We start from the raw sequence: 22,409 nt of genomic DNA on the forward strand, positions 1-22,409 counted from the left end.
AGCCTTTGAGATAGAGCCAAAGCTCCATGAGACACAGTCTGTCTACTGCCAGGCACAGACTCACTGCTCTTGTTAAGCACCTCTGTCATAACCCTTGTACCACTCTCTGCTCCCCTGTGCTCTTTCCCCTCCCCTTGGAATCTCTACATTCTTCAACTCCTTAAAATCTCCTTCAGCAAGTCTCTCTTGTTTACAGCAGCACATGTGAAGTCCAGAGAGGTTAAGCTTCTTGCTAAAGATCACACAGCAGTTCACAGCAGGCCTGGACCTAAAACCCAGGTCCCAGCCATGCAGGCAAGTTAGCTTCTGCCACTGGGGGTCATGCAGTGAGATGAAGAGAGTGTGCTTTGGAGCCAGGGAGCCCTGGGTTCGGTCCTGGTCCCTCTGGTCCCTTCCAGGGGGCCATGGGCAAATAGCTGACTCTCTGGCAGTCCTTACTCAGACCAGAGGCCAGTCCCTCCTACCTGGAGGGAATGAGACAAGTCCCGGGCTGTGCCTAGCCCTGCACCGGGCACACAGTAGGGGCAAAGACATGGCAGCTGCTGTTACATCATAGCAGGGGGTTACCATGTGACCTCAGGAAGAGATGCCTCTGCCCTTTCCTCCCAGTGCATCTCAGTCACTGTCCTGAGGGAGAGCTCAAAAACAGATCCTGCGTGGGTAGCTCTGGGCATATCTGGCATGAGGAACTTTGGGTCATGGCACAAAAAATCCACTACCAGCCTAATGTTTCCTCTACCATCCCCGGGGTGGGGTGGGGGGCGCTGCCTGATTCACAGAATCCTAAGACAGGGGTGTTCCTTTCATACTCTAAGTCTAATAGGTACCATGCACCGAGCTCTTGCTATTCCCAAGGGCATTATTGCCCCCGTTTCACAGATGGGGAAACCAAGATTCAGAGAGGAGAAGGGACTTGCCAAGCCCTTCCTGGCCAGTTGGTCTAAAGTTGGTCTCCATGCAAAGGGAAGACTTATTTTAGAAAACAAGGGATGCCAACATCCCCACTGCTAAATGGGATTTTACAAAATCTTCAAAATGGGCATAACCAGGCCATTTCAATGACCAGGGTTCTTATCAAAGCGCGTGTGCAGAGATGTGCTAATGACGCCCATCTCCGCATGGTTTATGATGGCAAAAACTAGCAGCGACCTAAGTGCCCAGCAGCAAGAGATTGGGCCAGCACATTTCAGAATGTCCACACCACGGAACTCCTAGTCAGCCACTAGGAATGACCTGTAGAAGACTATCTGATGAGCTGGGAAAATGTTCATGTCTATTAAGTTACAGGAAAGCAGGTTACAATACAGTCATATTACATTTGCATCTATAGACACGTAAGGAAAAAAGTTATCTGGATATGTCATTTTTAGTTTTTCCTCTTTTTCTATTTCCTGCAATAAACAGTATCACTTATGTAATTTAAATCTTTAAAATTTTTAAATTACAGACTTCATAGATTTCAATTAAAATTGTTTCTAAAACTCCCTCCCACTCCCCGCCTCCCGCCAGAAGGTAGGACGTTGGGGGGACAGTGTGAGGCTGGGGAGTCAGTCTCACCTTCCTCCGCAGACTGTCCCGATTCGGATTCGGATCCCTGGTGCCCATCAGGTTGCGGCTCCGAGTCCCATTGCCGAGGCTGCAGGTGCTGCTGGGCCCGGCAGAAGTCCTCCAGGAGCTCGGGACTGGTGGCGCTGGGAAAGGGTTCCTCGGCTCCCCAGCTGTGTGGGCCGCCCCCACAAGCATCCTTTTCCTCCTTGGCCCAGGTCCAGCGCCGCCGCGGGGGCCCCTTCCCCAGGCCTGGCTCGGACCAGTGGACCTCGGTCCCCGAGCTGGCCATTGGGCCCGGCCTGCGCTTCACCTGGACCACTTCACCTGGGCCACTTCATCTCCAGGGCGTGGCGTTGCCACTCAGGGCATCAGAGTCACCGGCTCCTCTCAGCGCCAGCCATCCTGCCTGCGGCCTGTCGGGGACACAATCGAGGGACAGCATTAACCCTCAAGTCCCCTTCTTTCTACAGAACAAGAAATTACTAGCAGGAACTCTGGAATCAAAAGCCCTGGTTCAGCTCCTGGCTCCATCCCCATCAAGCTGTGTGACCCTGGGCAAGTCACCTGTTTTCATGTTCTTCATCAGTAAAATTGGGATAAGAATTCCCAGCTCCCTCAAGAGTTGGGGGAAATGACCCAAGATGCATGATAAGGGGCCCAGCGGCCAGCACTGGCAGGTGTGGGGTGTGTGCTAGGATTGTTACCAGGTGCCAGGCTCCGTGCATGGGCACAGGCCAGAGCCTGGGGGGTAAGGGATAGGGCAGGGGCCTAGCCCATTGAGAAGCCACTTCCTCTGGGAACCTTCCCTGACCCCCCCTCTGGTAAGAATCCAAATCGGGAGCAGGGGGACGGAGAAAAAACCATTCCAGGACCCCAAATAATTGAAAACAGGTAAACAAATACACGCACACGCACGCGCACGGCAGCACTACTCACAAGAGCCCAACGGTGGAAACAACCCAAACACCCATCAACGGTGACTGTAAACAACCATGTTCTAAACATACAATGTCCTATTAACCCGCCATGAAAGAATGCGGTCTGACCCCGCTACAGCATGGATGCACCTGAAATATTTTGCTGAGTGAAAGAGGCCAGACACAAAGGCCACACACAGTGTGGCCACATTGACATGAAATATCCAGACCAGGTAAATGCAAGAAGGCAGGCTGGTGGTTATCAGGGCCTGGGGGACGGGGGGCTGGGGAGTGAGTGCTTAATGGCCACAGGGTTCTTTTGGGGGTGATGAAATGTTTTGGATTAGATAGAGGTGGCGGTTGCACAACATTGTGAATATACCACAAGCCACTGAATTGTTCACTTTAAAATAGTTAATTTTATGTTATGTGAGTATCACCTCAATTTTTTTTTTTTAAAAAAAAGCATTCCAGGCAGGGGGATCAGCGAGTACAAAGGCCGAGAGGCAGGAGGGGTGACTGGTACAAACCACTACCAATTGGATGGCAGAGAGTATGGGCAAAGAGGGGTGGTGGCCAGAGGTCCCGCTCAGGCCCTTGAAGGGCATCCCAGATCCGGGAGAGCACCCCGAGGTGTGGCTTACAAGTTCCTCTCTGGCTGCTCAGGGGGATGAACCAGAAGTGAGGAGCCTGGCTGGCTGCAGGGGGACCTGTGGCAGCAGAAAGAGGACTCCTCCCCACCTGCCTTCTATCCTCTCCTTCCCTCCCTCTCATCTCTCTTGCCTCCTTCTTTCCCTGCCCTCCTGCTATGGCCAACACGCCCCAGGCGCCCCCTCTGTGCCCAGCACCACGGAGTCCTGGGAACAGAGCTGACAGAGCAGCAGGCAGGGAGCTCAGCGGGGCCTCCAGGCCTGGCTCTACAGGTGGGCAAACTGAGACCCAGAGAGCAGAGGAGCCTTGCCCGAAGCCACACATCAGCCAGGACCAGGCTGGGGTGAAAGCTCACCTTGGAGCCCAGGTCCGGCTCCTCCGTCCATGCAGTAGAGATGACTGAGCATAAAAAACGCTGGGCCTCCGAGGACAAACAGGTCTGTGTTTGTCTCCGCAGCCTCGTGAGCACTGGGTCTTGGTCAGTCTGATCTGCACGGCTGAGAAAAGTCAGCAGGCAACTATTTCTGGATAGAAAGCTCCCCAGGGAACATGCCGCCCCAGGAAGGCTGCAGCCTTCTCAAGGCCTGGGGTAGGGACAGGGAACAACGTTCTCCCCTCTGGCTGCAACCCTGCTCCTTGGACAGGGGCTCAGGGGCCTCTTCCCCTCCCTGCCTCTATCCTCCTCTCTCCCCCAGAATGTCCTCCAGATCACCCTGTGAGTGACCCCGGGATCCCCCTCCCCAGGCTTCTCTTCTCTCGCCAGCCTGGGCTCGAAGCCTTACCCGTATGTTCTCAGGTGAGTGGGTCCCAGGAAAACTGCTTTTCAGATGAGAAAACAGAAGCTCAACATGGAAGGGACTTGGCCAAGAACACCCAGCTGCTCAGTGACAGAACAAGATTTGAAAGTGTCCGCTTTGAAAAGCCCAGTGGTCTCCAGATTTTTTTTTTTAATCACACAGCTCATCGGGAAAAATATAAATTTGCTTGTATACCCTATATATAGGGTGGGGCAAAAGTAGGTTTACAGTTGTGAGTACACGAAACAGTTTATTCTTGTATTACTCTTTATTAATTATTGTATTACTTTCTATATGAACAACTGTAAACCTACTATTGCCTAACCCCATATATTTCTTATAACTTTATAGACATGTAGTCTCATGCTAATATATTACATATATTAGAAAAAATATATCAAAGATGCAAAAGAAAATAAATATTTTAAAGGGAAATTCTAATCCTTTCCCCATACCCTGGGGGGGGGGGTCTCTACCCCTCTTGGAAATCCCTATTAGTGGGCCTTAAACTTGAGTGCTCTTACGAATCCTCTAAGAATATAGACCCCTAAGCCGACCAAAAGAGCCGAACTTGGTGGCCCTGGGGAAAGGGCCCAGGAGTCTGCGTTTTAAACCAGCATCCCCGGCAAGGCCAGCCCTTCAGGATGACTAGACCTCCTGCCGCTGCTACTGTGGCAGGTGTGACAGGTGCTAAGAGCTGTTGCTTTTCTATTTCTGAAACACCCGCCTGAGGAAGGGGCTGGGGAGGCGTGTGGTTTTTTGACTTTTTCAAGGGCTTTTTGCTAGCCGTGCCTCAGAGCAGCCTGCCCAATCACAGAGGCCTCTGGGGCACAAAGAGGAACATCCTGTCTCCTGGGATGACTCAGTCAGCTCAGAAATCTCACTGTGACCGGGCGAGGCTGCACGTCGGAGGCAGCTGCGGTCACTGGCTGGGGGTTTGCACAGGCACCCCAGGCCCTGAAAGCCGCGAGCCTCTCTGAGCAGGGACTCTGTCTTCCATGCAAGTCCCAGCCCTCGGTGCCGTGGAGCTCAGAACCGGCCAGTCAGCTGGTCAGTGAACAACACACATGAGCGCCAACCACATGCCAGCCGCAGGCTGCACCAGGACACGGGCTCACTGGCTGCTGTGAGAGAGAAGCCAGCTGGGCGGGAGAGACTGGGTTCCTGGCCTGGCGCTGCTGCTCCGTGGTGAACCGTTGGCGAGTTTTCCTCACTGTGAAACGAAGACACGCCACCTGCTCTTGCCACCACCAGGCGGGATGGCCCTGGGAGGTGGGGCTGGGAGGTGGCTACAGGAACTTTGGGGTTCCTGTTTGTCTCGTTGGCTTCTGAGGGCAACAGCCTCAGAACTGCTACCCCCCTTCTGGGGTCCCATTTCACTGTCACAAAGATATATATTGAGCAAATTAACTTTAAAAAAAAAACCTACGAGCTCCTACTGTGTGCCAAGCACTACACCAGACACAGGAATACAGAAATGAGCAGAAGCGTTCCAAAATTTCAAATGAAGGCAAGGCGGGGGGAAGACAATACAGAGAGTTATTGAAGAAGCATCAAGTTGACAAAGAGGATTTAGGCGAAGAACAAGAGGGAAGGGCATTTCAGGCAGGAGGAACAGCATAGGCAAAGGCACAGAGGGGTGGGGTGAAGGCTCTAGCATGTGAGCTGGGGCCTGCATCCAGGAAAGCCCTGTTAGCATGAAGTCCCCTCAAAGGTCCCTGCCAGCCCTGGAGAAGCTAGTCCCACCAGGAAGCACCAATCACTACCACCCCGCTTTTGTACATCTCCCCCACTCCACAGCACCGCCCCTACCCCTAGCTCTCTCAAGGGTCTATGAGACCCTGTGGTCTCTCCTCCAGTTCCCGAGTGGGTCAGCCACCCCCACTCAGCGGCTCCTCTGCCCCCTCAGCTGCTCTGAAACTCAGGATCCTTCCCTTTATGTCCCCTTCTCCCCATTATCTTTCTCTTCTGCCTGCTGCAGCCACGCAGCCCACCTCCCCCTCCCCATGCCTTCTCCAACCAGGGCTGTCCAGGGGCCGCCCCCACCCCCACCCTGACCCTGACCCTGACATCTCCCAGATGTGAAACGGAGCAAAAGAGAGGCAGCAGGCTCTCACCAGGCCCCATAGCTGGAAGTGCAGCCTGGGGATTCAAACCCAGGGCATGAGACTCTGAAACCAAGGCCATCACACTTTGGGGTGGGGGACAAGAGGAAGGGGAAAGAAACCCCCGATATCAAGTGGCTGGGCTCCTCCAAAAAGGTTGGGCTGTTGGGGGTCAGAGCCCCAATCTTGGCCTCCCTCTCTGACCAGCGGGCAGGGCATCAGCCACTCCCCACTCCGGATGTGCCCCCTCCAGCCCCCAGCTCTCTGGAGAAAGAGGAAAGCGTCCTGGCTGCTACACACTCTCATCCCGCCAGCCTGGAGCGCTGCGCTGGGTCTGCGGGACCATCCCGGCTCCTCTCCGGGCCCTAGGGCGGCAGAAGGGGCCCTTCTCTCTGGGGACCCTCTGTTGCCTCCTGGCCTGCTCCTCATCCGTGCATCATGTCTGAGGCCCTTAGCAGCCGTGGGACTGCCTCTCCATGCGCCGAGGACTCTCTAGCACAGAGAGGAACCAGCCCTTGTCCAAGTTCACAGAGACCAGAAGCAGAGCTCTGACTGGAATCCAGCATCCAAGGCTTGAGGAAATCCCCTTAAAATCCACCCTTGCTGGGGGGCCGGGCTCCCCTCAGCCGGGAGAGAAGTCATACAGCTGTCGCAGCAGCTGCAACTTCCTGGCTGGGCTGGTCCAGCCTCCCCAACTGTCCCGAGTCTCTGACTGGCCTGTCCGGAGGGAAGGCGGCCTCCCCGACCCTCCTCCGCTCCCTTACCTCTCCCGGGTTTCACCATCCTGCTGGCCCCGGCTCAGAGGACCGGGGTGGGAGGTCTTTGTTCCAAACCTGGGGAGCCCCCTGCCTCCATGGCGCCCTGGCCCGCCTCCAGGCCGCTCTGCCAGCCCGAGCTGCTGCTGCTCACAGACAAGCATCGCTCCCCACCTCTCCCCGCCCCGCTGTGGCTGAGGCCGCCTCGCTGAGGCAGGAAGCGCCCGGCCTGATTTCCTACAAGTGTTTGTCAGAAGGAGGGGGTTTGTCTGAGCGCAGCCTGAGACAGAGCAGGAGGAGCTTAACCCCTTGCAGGCCCTCTGTGCGTCTCTACTGCCCAGGAAAGGACTCGTGGGACCTGCCGATGTCAGGGCTGGGGACCATCACAGCCAAAACACAGACTGAGGAGACGGAAGCCCCGAGAAGGTCAGGGGACTGGCCAAGGCCACTCAGCATGCGGAGGCTGGAAGGAGGCTCCAGCAGCTCCAACCCTCTGGGCGCTTTCTCCGCTGCGCCTACCCTCCAGGGCGCCGCCGTGGCCAAGGCCCGTCTCTCACTGGGCCTCAGTGCCCAACTACACATACAATGAAGCTCCGACTGGATGCTTGCCGGCATCCTTCCAGCTCTGGCTCTCCATCCTGTCTGCCAATATGCAACCCCACACCTCAGCGAGGCTGCAACGATTCCTGCCGTCCCACCCACTGTCCTTGCCCCAAGCAGGGCCTATGGCTACATAGGATTTTCCAGGCAGCACGCAGGTAGGGAACTGGCTGATCAGGTGAGTTACCTGCTGTTCTCAGGGCTCATCTGCCTTTCCCTAAGCCCCCCTCATTCCATTCATTCATTTGATAGATACTTACTGAGCGTATCTTGTAATGCTTTTCAAGGTGCTGGGAATATGGCAGGGCACAAGACAGGCCAAGCGCTGGCTCCACTCTGGTAGAGGGACAGACAACAAACAGAGAGAGAGGGAGAGGGAGAGGGAGAGAGAGAGAGAGAGAGAGGTGTGTGAACATGACAGAGAGGATAGGATGGAGCAGTGATCCACATCCCAAGCTCAACAGAATCCGTCTCTGGGCATCAGAGATTTTACAGGGTCTCAGGTGACTGGGATGTGTGCCCTGGTAGAGAACCCACAGGTCAGAGAGTAACAGTTGGGGAGAAGGGTATGGGGCTGGCCAGAAAGGTCTCCGTGATAATGGGGCATCTGATCAAGGCACTGGAAGGAAGAATGGGGCAGGAGCCAGCCACGAGAGGGGCTGACGGCAGAGTATTCTGGACGGGCAAGTGCAATGGGAAAGGTGAGAACCAGCTGGGCTTTCCCTGAGAACAGCAGGCTGCATACCCAGAACAGAGAGGGGAGGAGAGGCAGGACCAGGGCGGAGGGGCAGGCTCAGCATCCAGTCTGGCCCTGCTTAGGATCCAGAGGTTCTGATTAAGGAAACAAAGAGAAAAGAGGGGGGGCGGGGATGGTCTCTGTATTGTCCAAAAACCCTCCCAGGTAATTCTGATGAGCAGCCAGGTTTGGGAATCTTAGAGTCAATACAGACCTGGGTTCAAATCTTTTGCTGGCTCTGGGACCTCTGAGCCTTCATCTCTCTAAGCCTTGGTTTCTTCATCTTAAGACATCCAAGAAGAGTAGCCTCCCCACACAGGGTTGCTGCCAAGATCCAATGAGGTAATGTCTGCAAAGTGCAGAACCAGGAGCCTGGAACATGAATGAATGAGTGATTGAATGAATGAATGAACTTTCTCAAGATCAGCCTTGAGTATATGGCAAAGCCAGGCTAGAACCAGGTGCCCTCATTCCAGTTATCACCGCCCCCCTCCTTCCCTGCCTTTTACCCACATCTGGGTGATGGGGCACCCAGCCTATGGAGCACAGCCAAACCCTAATGAGGCCCCCGCCCTGCCAGCTCTGGTGGCCATGTGGCCCATTGTGCGAGGGGCGGGCTCCCCTGACACCCTGTCACTCACTCACTCTCCCTCCCTGGTCATTAACCCGGCAGCACCGCTATCAACCCCAGGTGGCTGCCACTGCCAGGCACACCCTGTTGCCCCTGGATAACCCTAAGCCTAGCCTAACACCAAGGAAAACACCCTCTCGTGTACTCTGGTCCATCTCCTTGCCACCTCCGAGCCTTACCAGACCTCCCCCACCCTCCCTCTGCGAATGCGGTGCCCCCTCCTCCCACAGGCCAAATTAACCAATGCAACTGAGCTCATTCTAGCCCACCCTCCAAACCCAAGCCTCCCTGGTTTGGTCCACCTTCCACCCAGGTGCACATCTTGGATAGTTCCCTCTCCCTCACACCTATAACCAATCTCTCATCAACTCCTGTTGATTTTATTTCCTGGTTCTCACTGGAATCTGACCCTTGTCTGTATTCCGACGTGGCCTCCTGCAAGAGCTCTTGGTCCCTGCAGTCCATACGCCACACCAGAGGATCTCGCCAAAACAGAAGCGTCCACACGGGCCCCTCTGCTTAAAACACTCTGAGAAAGAAACTGAAACTCCATAGCCTGGCTGCTGCTCCTGCTTCTTCTCCCTCTGTCCTCCCCCTCCCTCGGCCGCTCCTGCCACACAGGGCTCCTTGCTGTTCCTGGGACAAATGCTCTGTGCTCCGGGACCTCACCCAGCCCCATTCCTTCTCCCTGCCAACTTCCAGGCACCCTGTAGATCTCAGCCCATGTGCCCTCCTTGGGGGCTCACCGTTTGGAATTAGAAGTGAAGTCTGTGTCTGACAATGGAGTGGGGTGCTCAGCAGGAGAAGCACAGTCATATACGATGGATGAGCTACCACGTCTAGCCTGTGGCCCAGGCCTGGCTTATAACCCTCACAACAACCCACGGAGGCAGGTGTGACACCCTCATCTTACAGGTGGGTACCCAGAGGCCCGTACAGTCGAGCCGCTTGCCCCTGGTCACAGAGCGGGTGAGTGCCCGTAGAGATTCAAACACACGGAGACCCACCTCTCAGTGACTGCTCCCGGTGCTCTCACCATTGCAGCCTCTGGCGATAATTACTGCCCTGGGCCCCGTAGAATCGGGAGTGCAGCTTATTACCAACTAACTGAGTTCACCAAGTCCATGTTCTGCCTGTAGAATGAGGCTCTAGTTCTGCACAGAGCCCTTCTGCTTTCTTTTTTGAATATATTTTTATTGATTTTAGAGAGGAAGGGAGAGGGAGAGATAGAAACATCAGCGATGAGAGATCGCTGATCAGCACACCCCCTGCTGGGGATCGAGCCCACAACCTGGAGTGAACCAAAAAGAATGGATGGAAGCCTGGCTGGGGAAGTAGAGACCCAAGTTCCAGGCTGAGTGACATTGGACCAAGTGACTTCCCCTCTCTTACCTTTGAACCTTGGGCTTAATGAGATTTATCCCTGAGGTGATCAGAAATGACCTTCTAGCACTAAATCTCCTGGGTTCTTTGATTGCATTTGCCCGCGCAGGCAGAAACGCCATGTATATGGAGGCTGCAGGGCACAGGGGTTTAGGAACATAGACTTTTTGGGTAGTCAGGCCTCCAGGTTCTCTCTTGAAAGCTGTGTGCCCTTGGGAAAATTGCTTAACCTCTCTGAACTCCAGATTCCTTATCTGTAAAGTGGAGATAATACTGACTTTATAGCATCCTTGGGGTGATAAATGAGACCGTGTGCCTAAAGTCCTGGCCCAGGGCCCAGCACTCACCCATAAATGACTTGGGCCATATCCGTGAAACGCCCAGATGGCCTGCTCCCTGCAGGACTGAGTTTAATTTTCCTGGCTCTGGAGCTTCCCCAGCTCTAGTTTTGGGTCCTGTACACAAAAAGCAAAAGCCAGCCCTCACAAGTGGAGAGAAATGCTGCCATCTCCCCATGACCCTCTCCCTGTGACCCCAAAACCAGTTCTTGGGGTCACTGACACAGCTAGAAACTGTGTCCCCACCTGGAATACTTTAGGAGAGGAGGAAACAGGCCAACTGAAACATGGGCTCTGAGGAGGGTGTGGCCACACTGAGGAAAAGACACACATACACACACATTCTCTCTCTCCCTCTCTCTCTCCCCCAAATTCATGCTGCATGAAGAGTCAAACAAACAAAAGTGTGCATGCGCCAGGAGTGCACTGACAACAGCAACACTTCATTGAGCACCTATTATGTAAAGACCTTTCTTTTTTTTTTTTTAATATATTTTCTTGATTTTTTACAGAGAGGAAGGGAGAGAGATAGAGAGTTAGAAACATCGAGAGAAACATCGATCAGCTGCCTCTTGCACATCTCCTACTGGGGATGTGCCCGCAACCCAGGTACATGCCCTTGACCGGAATCGAACCTGGGACCTTTCAGTCTGCAGGCCGACGCTCTATCCACTGAGCCAAACTGGTTTCGGCAAAAGACCTTTCTATACGTTAGGATCTCATTGTTTAATCTTCATACCAATCCAAAGAGTAGGAATTACTGTGTCTGTTTCACAGGAAAAGAAGCTGGGTTTGAGCCAAGCTGTCTGGATCCAGAGAGTAAATCATAATCACTTTGCAACTGAACCTTGCAGTAGGTGCAAAGGTTGGAAACGACCGCAATGTCCAATAATAAGAGATCATTAAATTATGATATTTCCACTCAATGAAATATTATGCAGCTATTAACGGTCATAGTGTAGAAGAATATGAAGTGATATAGAAATGTGATGTTAAGTGAACACGCCAGTTACAGAAGAATATATATCTAGTTTGAGTCCATTAAAAAAAAAACCACAGTAAAATGTGGAGGAAGGGAAGAGAGGGAGGAAGGGAAGGGGAAAGGAAGGGAGGAAAAAGGGAAAAAAGGAGAGAGGTGCTCCAAATGGTTTCAATAATTATTACTAGGTAGTAGAACTAAGGCAAATTTACTCCTTTTCCTTATTGTATTTTCTAAAATAACAGTTGAGTTAAAAAATAAGAGTAAAAAGAGCATTTACTATTCTTTTTTTTTAAATATATTTTTATTGATTTCAGAGAGGGAGAGGGAGAGATAGAAGCATCAATGATGAGAGAGAATCATTGATCGGCTGCCTCCTGCACACCCCCCACTGGGGATCGTGCCCACAACCCCGGCATGTGCTCTTGACTGGAATTGAACCCGGGACCCTTCAGTCCACAGGACGACGCTCTAACCACTGAGCCAAACCAGCTACGGCAAAAAAAACAGAAGCCACCACCACACGTCTGTGTAGTCTCTTTCTGATGAGACCTTGGGCCTGCCCTCCTCGGGCCCGCCTGCCCCACCCATGCAAGCTGGGCAGAGTGGTTGGGCTCTCTGAGGTCCTTTGCAGCTCTGACATTTTGTAACTCCCATCCCACACCTCTCTTCCTCTTTTTAAACTCATACTCTGTGTTCTTTCCTGCACATGTAGCCATTATGCAACATGCAGGAATATGTGAAAATCACATAAAGGAAAGGAGGCAATCCCAGCCTTAACCACTCAACATTGTTAGGCACGGCACGTGTTGTCCGACTGGATTCTCATAACCAGGCATTTAATAGATGAAGAAAGGCACAGAGAGGTTACACAACTCGTCCCAAATCACACAGCACTTTAGAGGCAGAGTCGGATCTGCACCCATAAGTAAAAAGTTACCCTCCAAGTGAATCCCTGACGTGGAGGGGCTGAGTACAGTCTCCTGGACACTGACGTCCTTCCTGATCCTTGGTCCTTGGCTGTGTGGCCCCAAGATTCCAAAAGACCAAGTAGGCATCCCACTCTGGTCTTGGTCCCGGCCCCTCCCCCAGAATAGGCTCAGCCTCAGGGGAGGGCCGGGGAGGGAGAATGCTGGCTGGGATCTAGAGGCCGTGCTGGACCACGCCTGGGAGCAGGGGGTCTCTCTCCACAGCCATGGTGGGGTTCGGCTGGCACCTGGAAAGGAAGATCAGAGCCAAGATGGGACTGCAGGTTAAAAGGGAGGAGGGACTGAGAAATTAAAAATGCAAAGGTCTGCCCGACCACGTGGCTCAGTGGTTGAGTGTCGACCTATGAACCAGCACCAGGTCACGGTTCGATTCCCAGTCAGGGCACATACCCAGGTGTGGGCTTGATCCCTAGTGGGGGGCATGCAGGAGGCAGCCAATCAATGATTCTCATCTTTGATGTTTCTATCGCTCTCCCTCTTCCTTCCTCTCTGAAATCAATAAAAATCTATTTTTTAAAAATGCTGAGGTCTGGGGGCAGGAAGGCCTGGCTCCAGATTTGGTAGCTCTGACCATTAGGTATATTTCTGAACCTCTCTGATATCTTCATCTACAGGCTGGGATAGCACTTTTTTCAGGAGCATGAGTGTAGAGTAACAGCACAATGTGTTTGCTCAGCTAAGCACATGGGGGTGCTCAGAAAACACAGGAGGGGCACCGTTAGCATCCTCCTGGCTCCCCTGTCACTCAGAGCCTACTCACAGTCACCCTGCCCCTCCAATCCCTTGGGCACATGCTGCCGGATAAATCTTCTTAGAGCATCATTCTTGTCAAGCCTTTCCCTGCTTAAAGACGGTGATTGGTGCTATCACTTTAAGGTTAAAGGTCAGATATTTTGGCCTGGAATTCAGGCTTACACAGACCTGTTCCCAAGTCAGAGGGTTGCTATGCCGCACAACTCACAGAATAGACCAGGAGCCTCATCCAGAAAAGTTTCCTTTCCAAATCCACCCTTCAGGGGATCTGCAGTGGGGTGCGGGCATTTTGACCTGGTTCCCCGCCTGGCCAGGAAGTGATATAATCCAGGTGATCAACAATGTACTAAACACTTACTATGTGTAGGGTTCTGTCCTGGGCACCAGGAGGGTGACTAGTGACAAGATAGACAAGGGCTCCCAGCTTTCTGGACCCCAATCATTGCAGTCAAACCCTTGGCACAATGGCTAGAATGCAGCACTCAATAACCATTAGCTATTATTACCAATAATATTAAGGCTGCTACTCCTTCCTTTCTCTGGGCTTCAGTTTCTTCATCTCTAGACTCAGAATGTAGGCTGCACAAAATTCTCTAGGATGCCACCTCACTTGAGCCTTAAAGTGGCACTGAAGTGGGCATTACTATTCCCATTTTACAGATGGGAAAACTGAGATGCTCAGAACTGAAGCCAGGCTGAAGATTTGAACCAAGTTCTTTTAACTCACAGTCTCCAGTTCTGTCCCACCTCCCAGGACTGAGGAAGCATAAAAAGGACGTGGAATTCAGCTGGTGATTCAGCTGGATGCTCTAAAACATTTCTTCTTCACCCCCTCCCTCTTGGAAATGTCCTTGGTATGTATCAGTTTTCAAAATACACTCTCAGCCCTCAGCCTGACAGCCTCAGTGCCTGGACCATTCCCAGGCTCTCTGGAAACCCCAACCCTGGCGCCCCTGGTGGAAGCTGTGCAGGCTGGTGGGAGCTGATGAAATTTCCTTGCAAGAAACAGCCCAAATCACATGTTTCAAACGCAAACCAGTGGAAGCAAAGGCCCCACACGAGTACCTTCTCCCTCCTGCAGAAGAACTGAGACGGTTCCTGGGAATAAACCCAAAATGGTCCCCAAACACCCTTACCTACTGGTAAGTAAGCCAGATAGACGCCCTCAAACAGATGGGCAGAAATTGTTTTCTTGACAAAACAGGACCAAGGGCCAAAAAGCAAAACCCATCAACTCGAGAAGAGGCGCCTGGAAAGTTTTCTTGGGAAGTCCCTGTAAATATCTAACCTCAGTCCTTCATGCTTCAGTTTCAGCCATTTCTTTTCCTTCTGTTCTAGAGCACAGGAACAATGTCTCTTTTCACTGCAGCCTGTCTCGGCTGCTCTTCTCAGCTCCCAAATAGCCCCAGTTTGTTATCAGCAACTTTCCTTTCCAACTTTCTCACTCAGAAGCAGAAGCTTTTGAAACGTAGGTAGTGATCCGCTCCCCTCTGCCATTTCTCTCAACAAAAGCCGGGCAAAGGAGTCTCATCCAGGTCGCACCAAAAAACTGGCTCTGGCTCTGCCCCCGCCAGCCCCATCCCACTGGGGAGCTGCCAGCTCTGCACCTGCCCTGCGGTGGCGCCTTTGGCGAAGCCAAGCCCCATTTCTGAGTCTCAGTCTCCCCATCTGCGTACCAACAGGGGCTGGTCTCACATTTCCGCAGTCCATTCCAGTTCCTACCACTGTCAGAGCTGCCCACCCCCATGCTGGCCCTCGCTCTACCTCTCTCCCCGCCAAAAAGAGGAAAAGAAACTTGCGTTAGGCGTCTGGGGAGGGCGCGCGGCTCCGAGTTGTCAGGGTGCGCGGTTGTTGCCGGGTGAGCGAACCTCACACAAATCCCCGGACGGGAAAGTCCCACCTCCCGTAACCACAGCTACCCGGCCACACCTCTAACCCAAACACAGCCCTCGGCCGGGCCAAGGACCACCTCCAGATTCCCTGGGGACCCCTCCCCTCCCTTTGACCCGCGCCAGCCGCAGGCAGGGAGAAAAAGCCAACGCCCCCATTGTGCGGAGGTGGAGACTGAGGCCGGAAGGTGGAGACCGCCGGGTTTGGACTCGGGATGGATAGCCCATCCGGGACTCCCTCCCGCTCCCAGAGCGGCGATCCGTCTCCTTCCGAGACGGGTGTGCGTGGTTTCCACGTGGGAGAGACCGAGAGCAGCACCGTCCCCGTGGACCCAGGCCCATCGCGCTGCCCACCCTCCCTCCCCATTCCCCCGACAGAGAAACTGAGACCCAGCGAGGGGCCGGAACCTGCAGCGTACCCACCACGAGCCCCTCCCCGCTTCTCACCTGCTGGCCGCTGCGCGGGGTGGTTTCCTGGAGTTGAGCGGCAAACAAAGGCCTCCAATCCGGACGAGGGGCGGGGCGGAGGTATTTTGCATAATCCCCGAGGCCGGCCTCTGACGGGCGGGGTGCGGCCCCAGGAGGCGGAGTCTCGAAGTTGCACCAATCACAGAGAGGCGGCAGCCTGCGGCCCGCCCTCAGGGACTCAGACTCCACTCCACCGGGAAAAATCTCAAATCTGGGAGGTTGCATGTACTAGTACCTCCGGTAACCGGTCGGGCTGCAGACGCGAGATTGAAGCCCGGAGTTAAGACATTTGTGCAAGTTTGCAATGAGGAAGAAATAAAACTTTCCGAGTGGAAACGAACTGCTTCATAACAGTAGTAATAATACTGTAATAAACTTTTCTTGAGCACTTATTATGTGTCAGGCACTGTTGTAAGCTCTTACTATGGACCCATCCTCTCCTGTGAAGTATGTTGGCATTATCATGAGTATATTCTAGTCCGGAGCAAGTGGGGAAGCCCAATCCTGGAGAGAAACAAGAATCTGCCCAAGGTCCTGCAGTGAATACGAAATGCACCTGGAAGAATGGCTGTGTACAGTGTCAGACTGGCCTAGGCACTTGCCGCAGTTCTGCCACTGGCTGCTACTGCGCTTCAGATAAATGGGATTTGTAGCTCTTACCTCACAGCGTTGCTGAGGGAAGTAGATAAATAACATGGCACTAGAACTATCTATAATAATAAAAGCGTAATATATGCTAATTAGACTGGACAAAGTGGGGCTGGGAGGGATGCCCAGTCCCAGGTGCTGGAGGGAAGCTGGTGCCTGCAGCCAGGGAAGGAAGGCCTACTCTTGCATGAATTTCATGCATTGGGCCTCTAGTAAGAAATAAAACAATGGACCTAATTTAAAGAGTTCCTAGAAGAATCGTACTTCACAGGGGAGATGAAGAGGCCTGGAGACAGGAAGTGACTTTCCCAAGGACTTGCATCCAGCTATGTTGCAGCCCAGTTATCAGTCCCCGAGGTTGCCAGTGGCTCCCTGTCCACATCTCTAATGGTAATTACAACAGCAGCTTCTATTCACTAAAGGCCTTCTCTGACCCAGGGAAAAATTTTAGCAAACCCTCACAATAATTCACAAGTTAGGTTAGTATTATGCTCCCCATTTAAAGATGAGGAAACTGAGGCTCAGTTTAAGTGACTTGACCACTTACACAGGCAGAAAGTGGTGGAGGTGGACTATGATGCCAGGTTTTAGACTCTAAGGTGTGCACCCTGAGCTGTACCTTGTTTGTCCTGTACTCCCCACACTGGGCTACTCCATGCTCCCCACCTCCCCCCACCTCCACCCCCCGCCCCGCTTTCTCTCAAGCAGAGAGGGCTCCAGGGGATTTAAAGGCCAACTTGGTACTTGCTTGGGCAGACCCCAGCTCAAGCCAAAAACTCACCTTGTCTTCTTCTAGCAACACACTCTGAGATCCTCTAGCCATACCTTCCCCCTCCAGCTCTGGTGTCATGAGTAGAGATCTTAGGGCCACAGGTACATGTGTCCCAGGTGGACTTCTGGTCCCTCCCTCTTACAATATTCAAAGCTGCCTCCACCCATGATCCCTTCATCCATGATCCTTTTCAAAAGACAACACGACATGTGCTTGTTCTGGGGCTTCCTGTTGTTGATGCCAGGCAGTCAGAGGTCTAAATTTGTCTTCTACCACTCACTAGTGATACAGCTTTGGGCAAGCAATTTGACCTTTCTAAATCCACTTGCAAAGGCATTTTTTAGGTTTAAAATTCCACGGCTCCAGAGTCAGTCCTAGCAATTTTAGAAGCAATGGATCTAGAAACTCATTCTCATCTTACTTTTTTCAGATTACAAACTTGGGACCATGGGCTGCAGCTGCTGGAGCTCTCTGTCCCCTGGGCCTGGGAAAGGGGTGGCATTTATAAGATCAGAGGGCCCCTTTCTTCGTTCACCATCACCCTGACTGCAATCATCTCCCTGGGGCTGACTCTGAGCCTGGTCCACACACAGCATCCCAACCTCCATCGCAGGCAAGTAGCAGCATCCCCATGCATTGGCTTCCGTGTCTGCTATAACAAATTACCACCAGTTCCCGGCTTACAACAACACTAATTTGTTCTCTTACAAAGAGAGGTCAGAAGTCCAAAGCCAGTCTCACTGGTTCAAGTCAAGGTGTCAGCCAGGCAGGTTCCTTCTGGAGCCTGAAGGAGAACCCGTTTCCTTATTCTTTTCAGCTTCTAGTGGCAACCTGCACTCCTGGGCTCGTGGTCCCTTCCTCCATCTTCAAAACACACCATCCAACCTCCATGTCCATCAGCACACCTTTTCCTGTTGTGTGTCCAGCCTCCCTCCCCCAGCCTCCCTTTTTCAAAGACCCAAGTGATCACGTTGGGCCTCCCAAATAGTCCCGGATAACCCCCCAGCGAAACGCCTGGATCACATCTGCAAAGTCCCTTTGCCTTATAAGGTAACATTCCCACGTTCCAGGAATGGGAATACCTTTAGGCGCCATTATTCAGCCTACCACACCCATTTCCCAGATGGGGAATTTGGGCTCAGAACGGTGAGATCACTTGCCCTTGACCACACAGGCTTTGGAGTCTGAAGCCAGGAGATCTGGGACCTGATGAAGCTCTCCTGCTGCCAGGTAAGGGTTCTTCCCTGCAGGGGTGTTAGGGCTGGGGCGGGGCTAGGACCTGCCGGGCGGGATAGGCTGCTTCAAGGTCTAGCGGGGCGGGAATCCAGGGTTCTGGTCTCTAGGTGATCTCCTTGGCCTGGGGAGGGGACCAGGGCAGCCAAGAGCAGAATCTGGTGCAGGTCTGTGGAATCAACTGCCCGGAACCCATTCTGGCAGGCACTGGACACTGGGCCGGGCAAAGCAGACCTTCTCAAACTCTTCTTGCCTCAGAGGAACCCTGGGGATGAAGGAAATGGGCTCAGGGGCTGGGAAGTTGACCATCTCTTGCCATCCTCTCCTCTTTCCCCTCCACGTGTTGTTACTTGTAACAGCCACTGCCCTGGGCTCCTAGAACAGCGTGTGGCCTGCACAGATAGAGGGCGAGATGTGAGTGGGAATTTACTATCTCTCCCTTCTCCCCCAGGCCTTGATCAACGACTGACACCATGAAAGCCCTGTCCCAGGGCCCTGAGGGGGGGCAGCTCTAGGTATAGCTTACACTCTGGTGTCCCCTCCCAGGCTCGGCTCCTCCCCTTCCCCTCCTGAGCCCCCACTCCTCACTGCCTCTCCCTTCCTTAATGAATCACTTGCATACAAATCCTCACTGCTGAGTCAGTTTCTGGGACCTGCCTTAAGGTGGGCCACCTCTCTGCAATTTAAAACATCCACACACATTGTGTACTCTGCCCCATGACATACCCGCGCCTTTTAATCTAAGAGTATTATCTGTAAACCACCTTCAGGTAGGGTGTTTCAAGACGCAGGTGTGGTTTCAAGTGCCCCTGCATTTCCGATGTGGGGGGTTGTGCGGGAGAGGGTGGTGATGTCTGGTGCTCTGATGCCTCCAACTGCCCTCCCCCCATCTCCACGTTGAGCAATCAAGACCCCGGTCACACAGGCAGGCCACGCAGCACACGGGACCCTAACCTTGTTCAGATCTCTTTATTGAAAAATTAAAGTCATAAGCTCTGTATATAAATACACTGACGTCGCTGGTCACCTGCAAGGCCTCTGGGATAGGCAGGGGGTGCGGTGGGGAGCTGGGGTCTTGGGTCCCCAGGGTGTGGAGAGGGAAATAAATAATAAATACCATGGGGGACAAGGAGCTTGGAGGAATGGGGGGTAAATGGGAAGGGGGTGCTTGATGCTTATTTGTGGCACTAAAGGTCCTGCAAGATGCCCCCTGGCTGGGGGCCATGTCCATGAATTCTCATGTGACCTCACTCTCAACCTTCCTAATGCCGCGACCCTTTAATACAGTTCCTCATGTTGTAGTGAACCCCAACCATAAAATTATTTTCGTTGCTACTTCATAACTGTAATTTTGCTGCTGTTATGAATCGTAATGTAAATATCTGATATGCAGGATGTATTTTCAGGGGTCGCGAACCAAAGGTTGAGAACCGCTGCTCTAGACAAAGCCAAGGCATCTGGAGATGGGCCAGGTCCTAGGTGGCCAGGGGCACAGTGCCCCCGACTCAACCCAGAGGAGCAGGCCCTGGCCGACCGCAGGTGGACATGCCAAGACACTGTGTCCTTTCCCTTCCTGAAAGCCACACTTGTAGTGAGTGCCTACTGTGCACCGGGTGCGGCACCAGATCCTGACCTGATCTCCTGTTTGCTTCACCTCCTCTCCCGGTTCTGGTCCAGCGGGCCCGGAAGGAGTGGGGGTGTCTTCCTGCTACCCTGGCCATGCGGCCCTGGCCCCTCAGGGAGCGTAACAGTGCCAGGAGGGAAGAGGGACCGGGCCAGGGGCTGGGCAGCGGTGGGAGGCGCTCAGGCCTCGGCCCCTAGAGCATCACATTGAACTCGGTGACCAGAAAGTCGATGTAGTCACACTCCTTGGTCTTGAAGGCCTCGGCGATGATGCGCGCGGCTTCCCGGTGCTCCTTGCCCCGCAGCGTCAGCCCATTCACCTCCAGGATCACGTGGCCCACCTTCAGCTGCCCACAGTTGTGGGCCGAGCCGCCACGCTGTGGGTGAGACACAGATCGGAGGCACACAGGGCACCTGAGGACTAGGCTGGCCTGGCTTTGGCCACCCACAGGGTCAGACCTGAAATTGCCAGCCTGGGAGCTACCATCTGGGTGTCCACAGTCCTGATTAGGAAACTGAGGCTCAGGGAGAGCAAAGGTCTGATCTGCCCTTCAGTGCTGGGTCACCTGTGGGGGTGGCACAACCCTGGGTGCTGAGGGAAAACTCCCAGGGGTAGGGAGAGATAGTCAGCGGGCCCCTGGGGAAGTACCTGAATGGTGACGATCCTGGGCAGCGGCTGGCGGGTGTTGGCGCCACCCTCGATGGCGATGCCCAGGGTGGCCGCACTTTTCTTCACTCGGACCAGGGTGGATGTGGGCTCCAAGAGTCCAGGCTGTGGGTATGAAGGAGACCAGTGACGAAGGCCTTCTCAGTGTATAGGCCTGGGCATGACAGCTTTAGGTCAGCAGGGCTCAGACGCCAGCCTGTGTTGGGAGCCTCCAATATGCCAGGCAGCAAGCTAAGCACTTGGTGTTCTCAGCTCCTAATTGCTACAAAAATCCCTGAGGCTCCGGAAGTTAAGGGGCAGCCAAGGCTGCCTGGTGGTGGCGTCTGCCCCGCCCCCCCCCCCCCCGCCCCCACCCACCTCCCCCAGCCACCTCGCCATGTCAGGACTGAGCTTTAAGGGTCTCAAGACCAGCCTCAGGGCTCGGCTGGTCAGTGTCACAGCAAAGGTAGGACTTGAACTGGGCCTCCAGCTAATGCCCTTTCCAGTGCCCACACCCCTCCAGTGAGGGTCTCGCTCCATTCCCTGTGGTCACTTGACAAGCTGAACCCTGGTCAGGGACTTCCTGTTCTTCCCCTCACCCTCTGTGACCCCCTCCTCCTCACTCACCGGTTTGGTTGCCCCCTCTGTGCTCCTCTCGTTCCGAGGTGGGTCCTTGCTACTCCTGCTCTTGGTGGACGCCATCTGTCTGCCTCGGCCAGGGGCGCTGGCCTCCACCTCGCCAGCATCCACACCACTGTCCTCACTCAGAGTCTGCCCACTGTCCGAGAGCTGAGAGAGTGTGGAGGCTGCTGGGAGGGGGGGAACAGGAGGAGAGTGTGATTTATACAGTTGGGATCAGGGAGGGCTTCCTGGAGGAGGTGATGAAGCTGCAGACTGGAAGGCTTGGGGGATTCCCTGGGCAAAGACTGGGTGGTTGGGGATAGCTGGAGGGTACCACTCTTTTTTTTTTTTTAATATATTTTATTAATTTTTTACAGAAAGGAAAGGAGAGAGACAGAGAGCCAGAAACATCGATGAGAGAGAAACACCGATCAGCCGCCTCCCGCACATCCCCCACTGGGGATGTGCCCGAAACCCAGGCACATGCCCCCGACCGGAACCGAACCCGGGACCCTCCAGTCCGCAGGCCGACGCTCCATCCACTGAGCCAAACCGGCCTCGGCGGTACCACTCTTTTACCCACTAAGACCTGCCCTTCCAACTGGGTCTGGCCCCAAGGCTGCCACTTCCAGGGTGTCTGCCCTGACTGCCCCTGGTGTAATGATTAGAACAGAGATCAGAAAGCAAACCCAGACCACAGATGTGGGGTTGTTGTTTTTTAAACACATACAATGCTGTCAGTTTTTAATGGTGGATCAGCACATTCAAATTAGGAGATTTCACATAAAATTTAAATTTCTAGCTTCTTGAGAGAGAGAGAGAAAAAAAGGAAGCTCTTCCATGCCTGGTCTGCACCCCTGCACAACCCCAACTGGCCAGAGCTGAGTGTGGACACATGCCCCTCTGGTTCACCGGTCAACCCCAACTGCTTCACTATGTGTGTGGTGGCCTAGTCCCTGAGTCTGAGACCCTGCATCAAGAACACACACTCTTATGTCTGGCAGGTTGGATAGGAATTCCCTCTGACCAGCTGTGCAACGCTGGGCAAGTGACACAGTCTCTCTGAGCCTCCATGTCCTTGTTCTAATCAGAAGCAATGACGCCTCTCCAATGGGGTTCCCATAAAGACCAGTAGATACGACGTACAGAGTGAAGCAGTCAAGATAGCAGACGTGTGCCAGACTGCCTGGCTCCACAGTTACTTTCTGTGCCTCTTCATCCATAAAATAGGGGTAATAACAGTACCAGCCTCACAGGACTGTTGGGGGTGATTAGATGAGTTGCTAAAATAGGCAAAGTCCCTAGAACAGTGTCCAGCGCAAGACGG

At 53.6% G+C, this 22,409-nt stretch overlaps 2 protein-coding genes across 7 annotated transcripts in view; both read right to left on the minus strand.

Moving 5' to 3' along the window:
• The window catches only part of AKNA (AT-hook transcription factor), a 50,282-nt gene extending 34,734 nt beyond the window's left edge, over positions 1–15,548 (minus strand). For 2 of the 6 annotated variants that reach the window (XM_070430770.1, XM_070430764.1), the window contains exons 1-5: positions 15,519–15,548; positions 8,324–8,481; positions 7,634–7,709; positions 3,472–3,613; positions 1,558–1,961 (exon numbers count right to left, since the gene is read on the minus strand). In XM_070430770.1, coding sequence (XP_070286871.1) covers positions 1,558–1,837 — 280 coding nt within the window. In that variant the 5' untranslated portion in view covers positions 1,838–1,961; positions 3,472–3,613; positions 7,634–7,709; positions 8,324–8,481; positions 15,519–15,548. Of the gene's footprint in view, positions 1–1,557; positions 1,962–3,471; positions 3,614–6,782; positions 6,884–7,633; positions 7,710–8,323; positions 8,482–10,470; positions 11,073–15,518 lie in introns of those variants that run through there. The other 4 variants (XM_070430765.1, XM_070430767.1, XM_070430769.1 and 1 more) reach the window with 4 other exon arrangements.
• Positions 15,549–19,153: 3,605 nt separating this feature from the next.
• The window catches only part of WHRN (whirlin), a 63,098-nt gene continuing 59,842 nt past the window's right edge, over positions 19,154–22,409 (minus strand). The window contains 3 exon segments of the mRNA XM_070430771.1: positions 19,154–20,192; positions 20,465–20,587; positions 21,089–21,270. Of these exon segments, the coding sequence (XP_070286872.1) occupies positions 20,010–20,192; positions 20,465–20,587; positions 21,089–21,270 (488 nt within the window). The 3' untranslated portion in view covers positions 19,154–20,009.

Source organism: Myotis yumanensis, unplaced genomic scaffold (assembly GCF_028538775.1).
Source record: "Myotis yumanensis isolate MYYU_CA2020_CCGP unplaced genomic scaffold, mMyoYum1.0.hap1 SCAF_12, whole genome shotgun sequence".
Lineage (NCBI taxonomy): Eukaryota > Metazoa > Chordata > Mammalia > Chiroptera > Vespertilionidae > Myotis > Myotis yumanensis.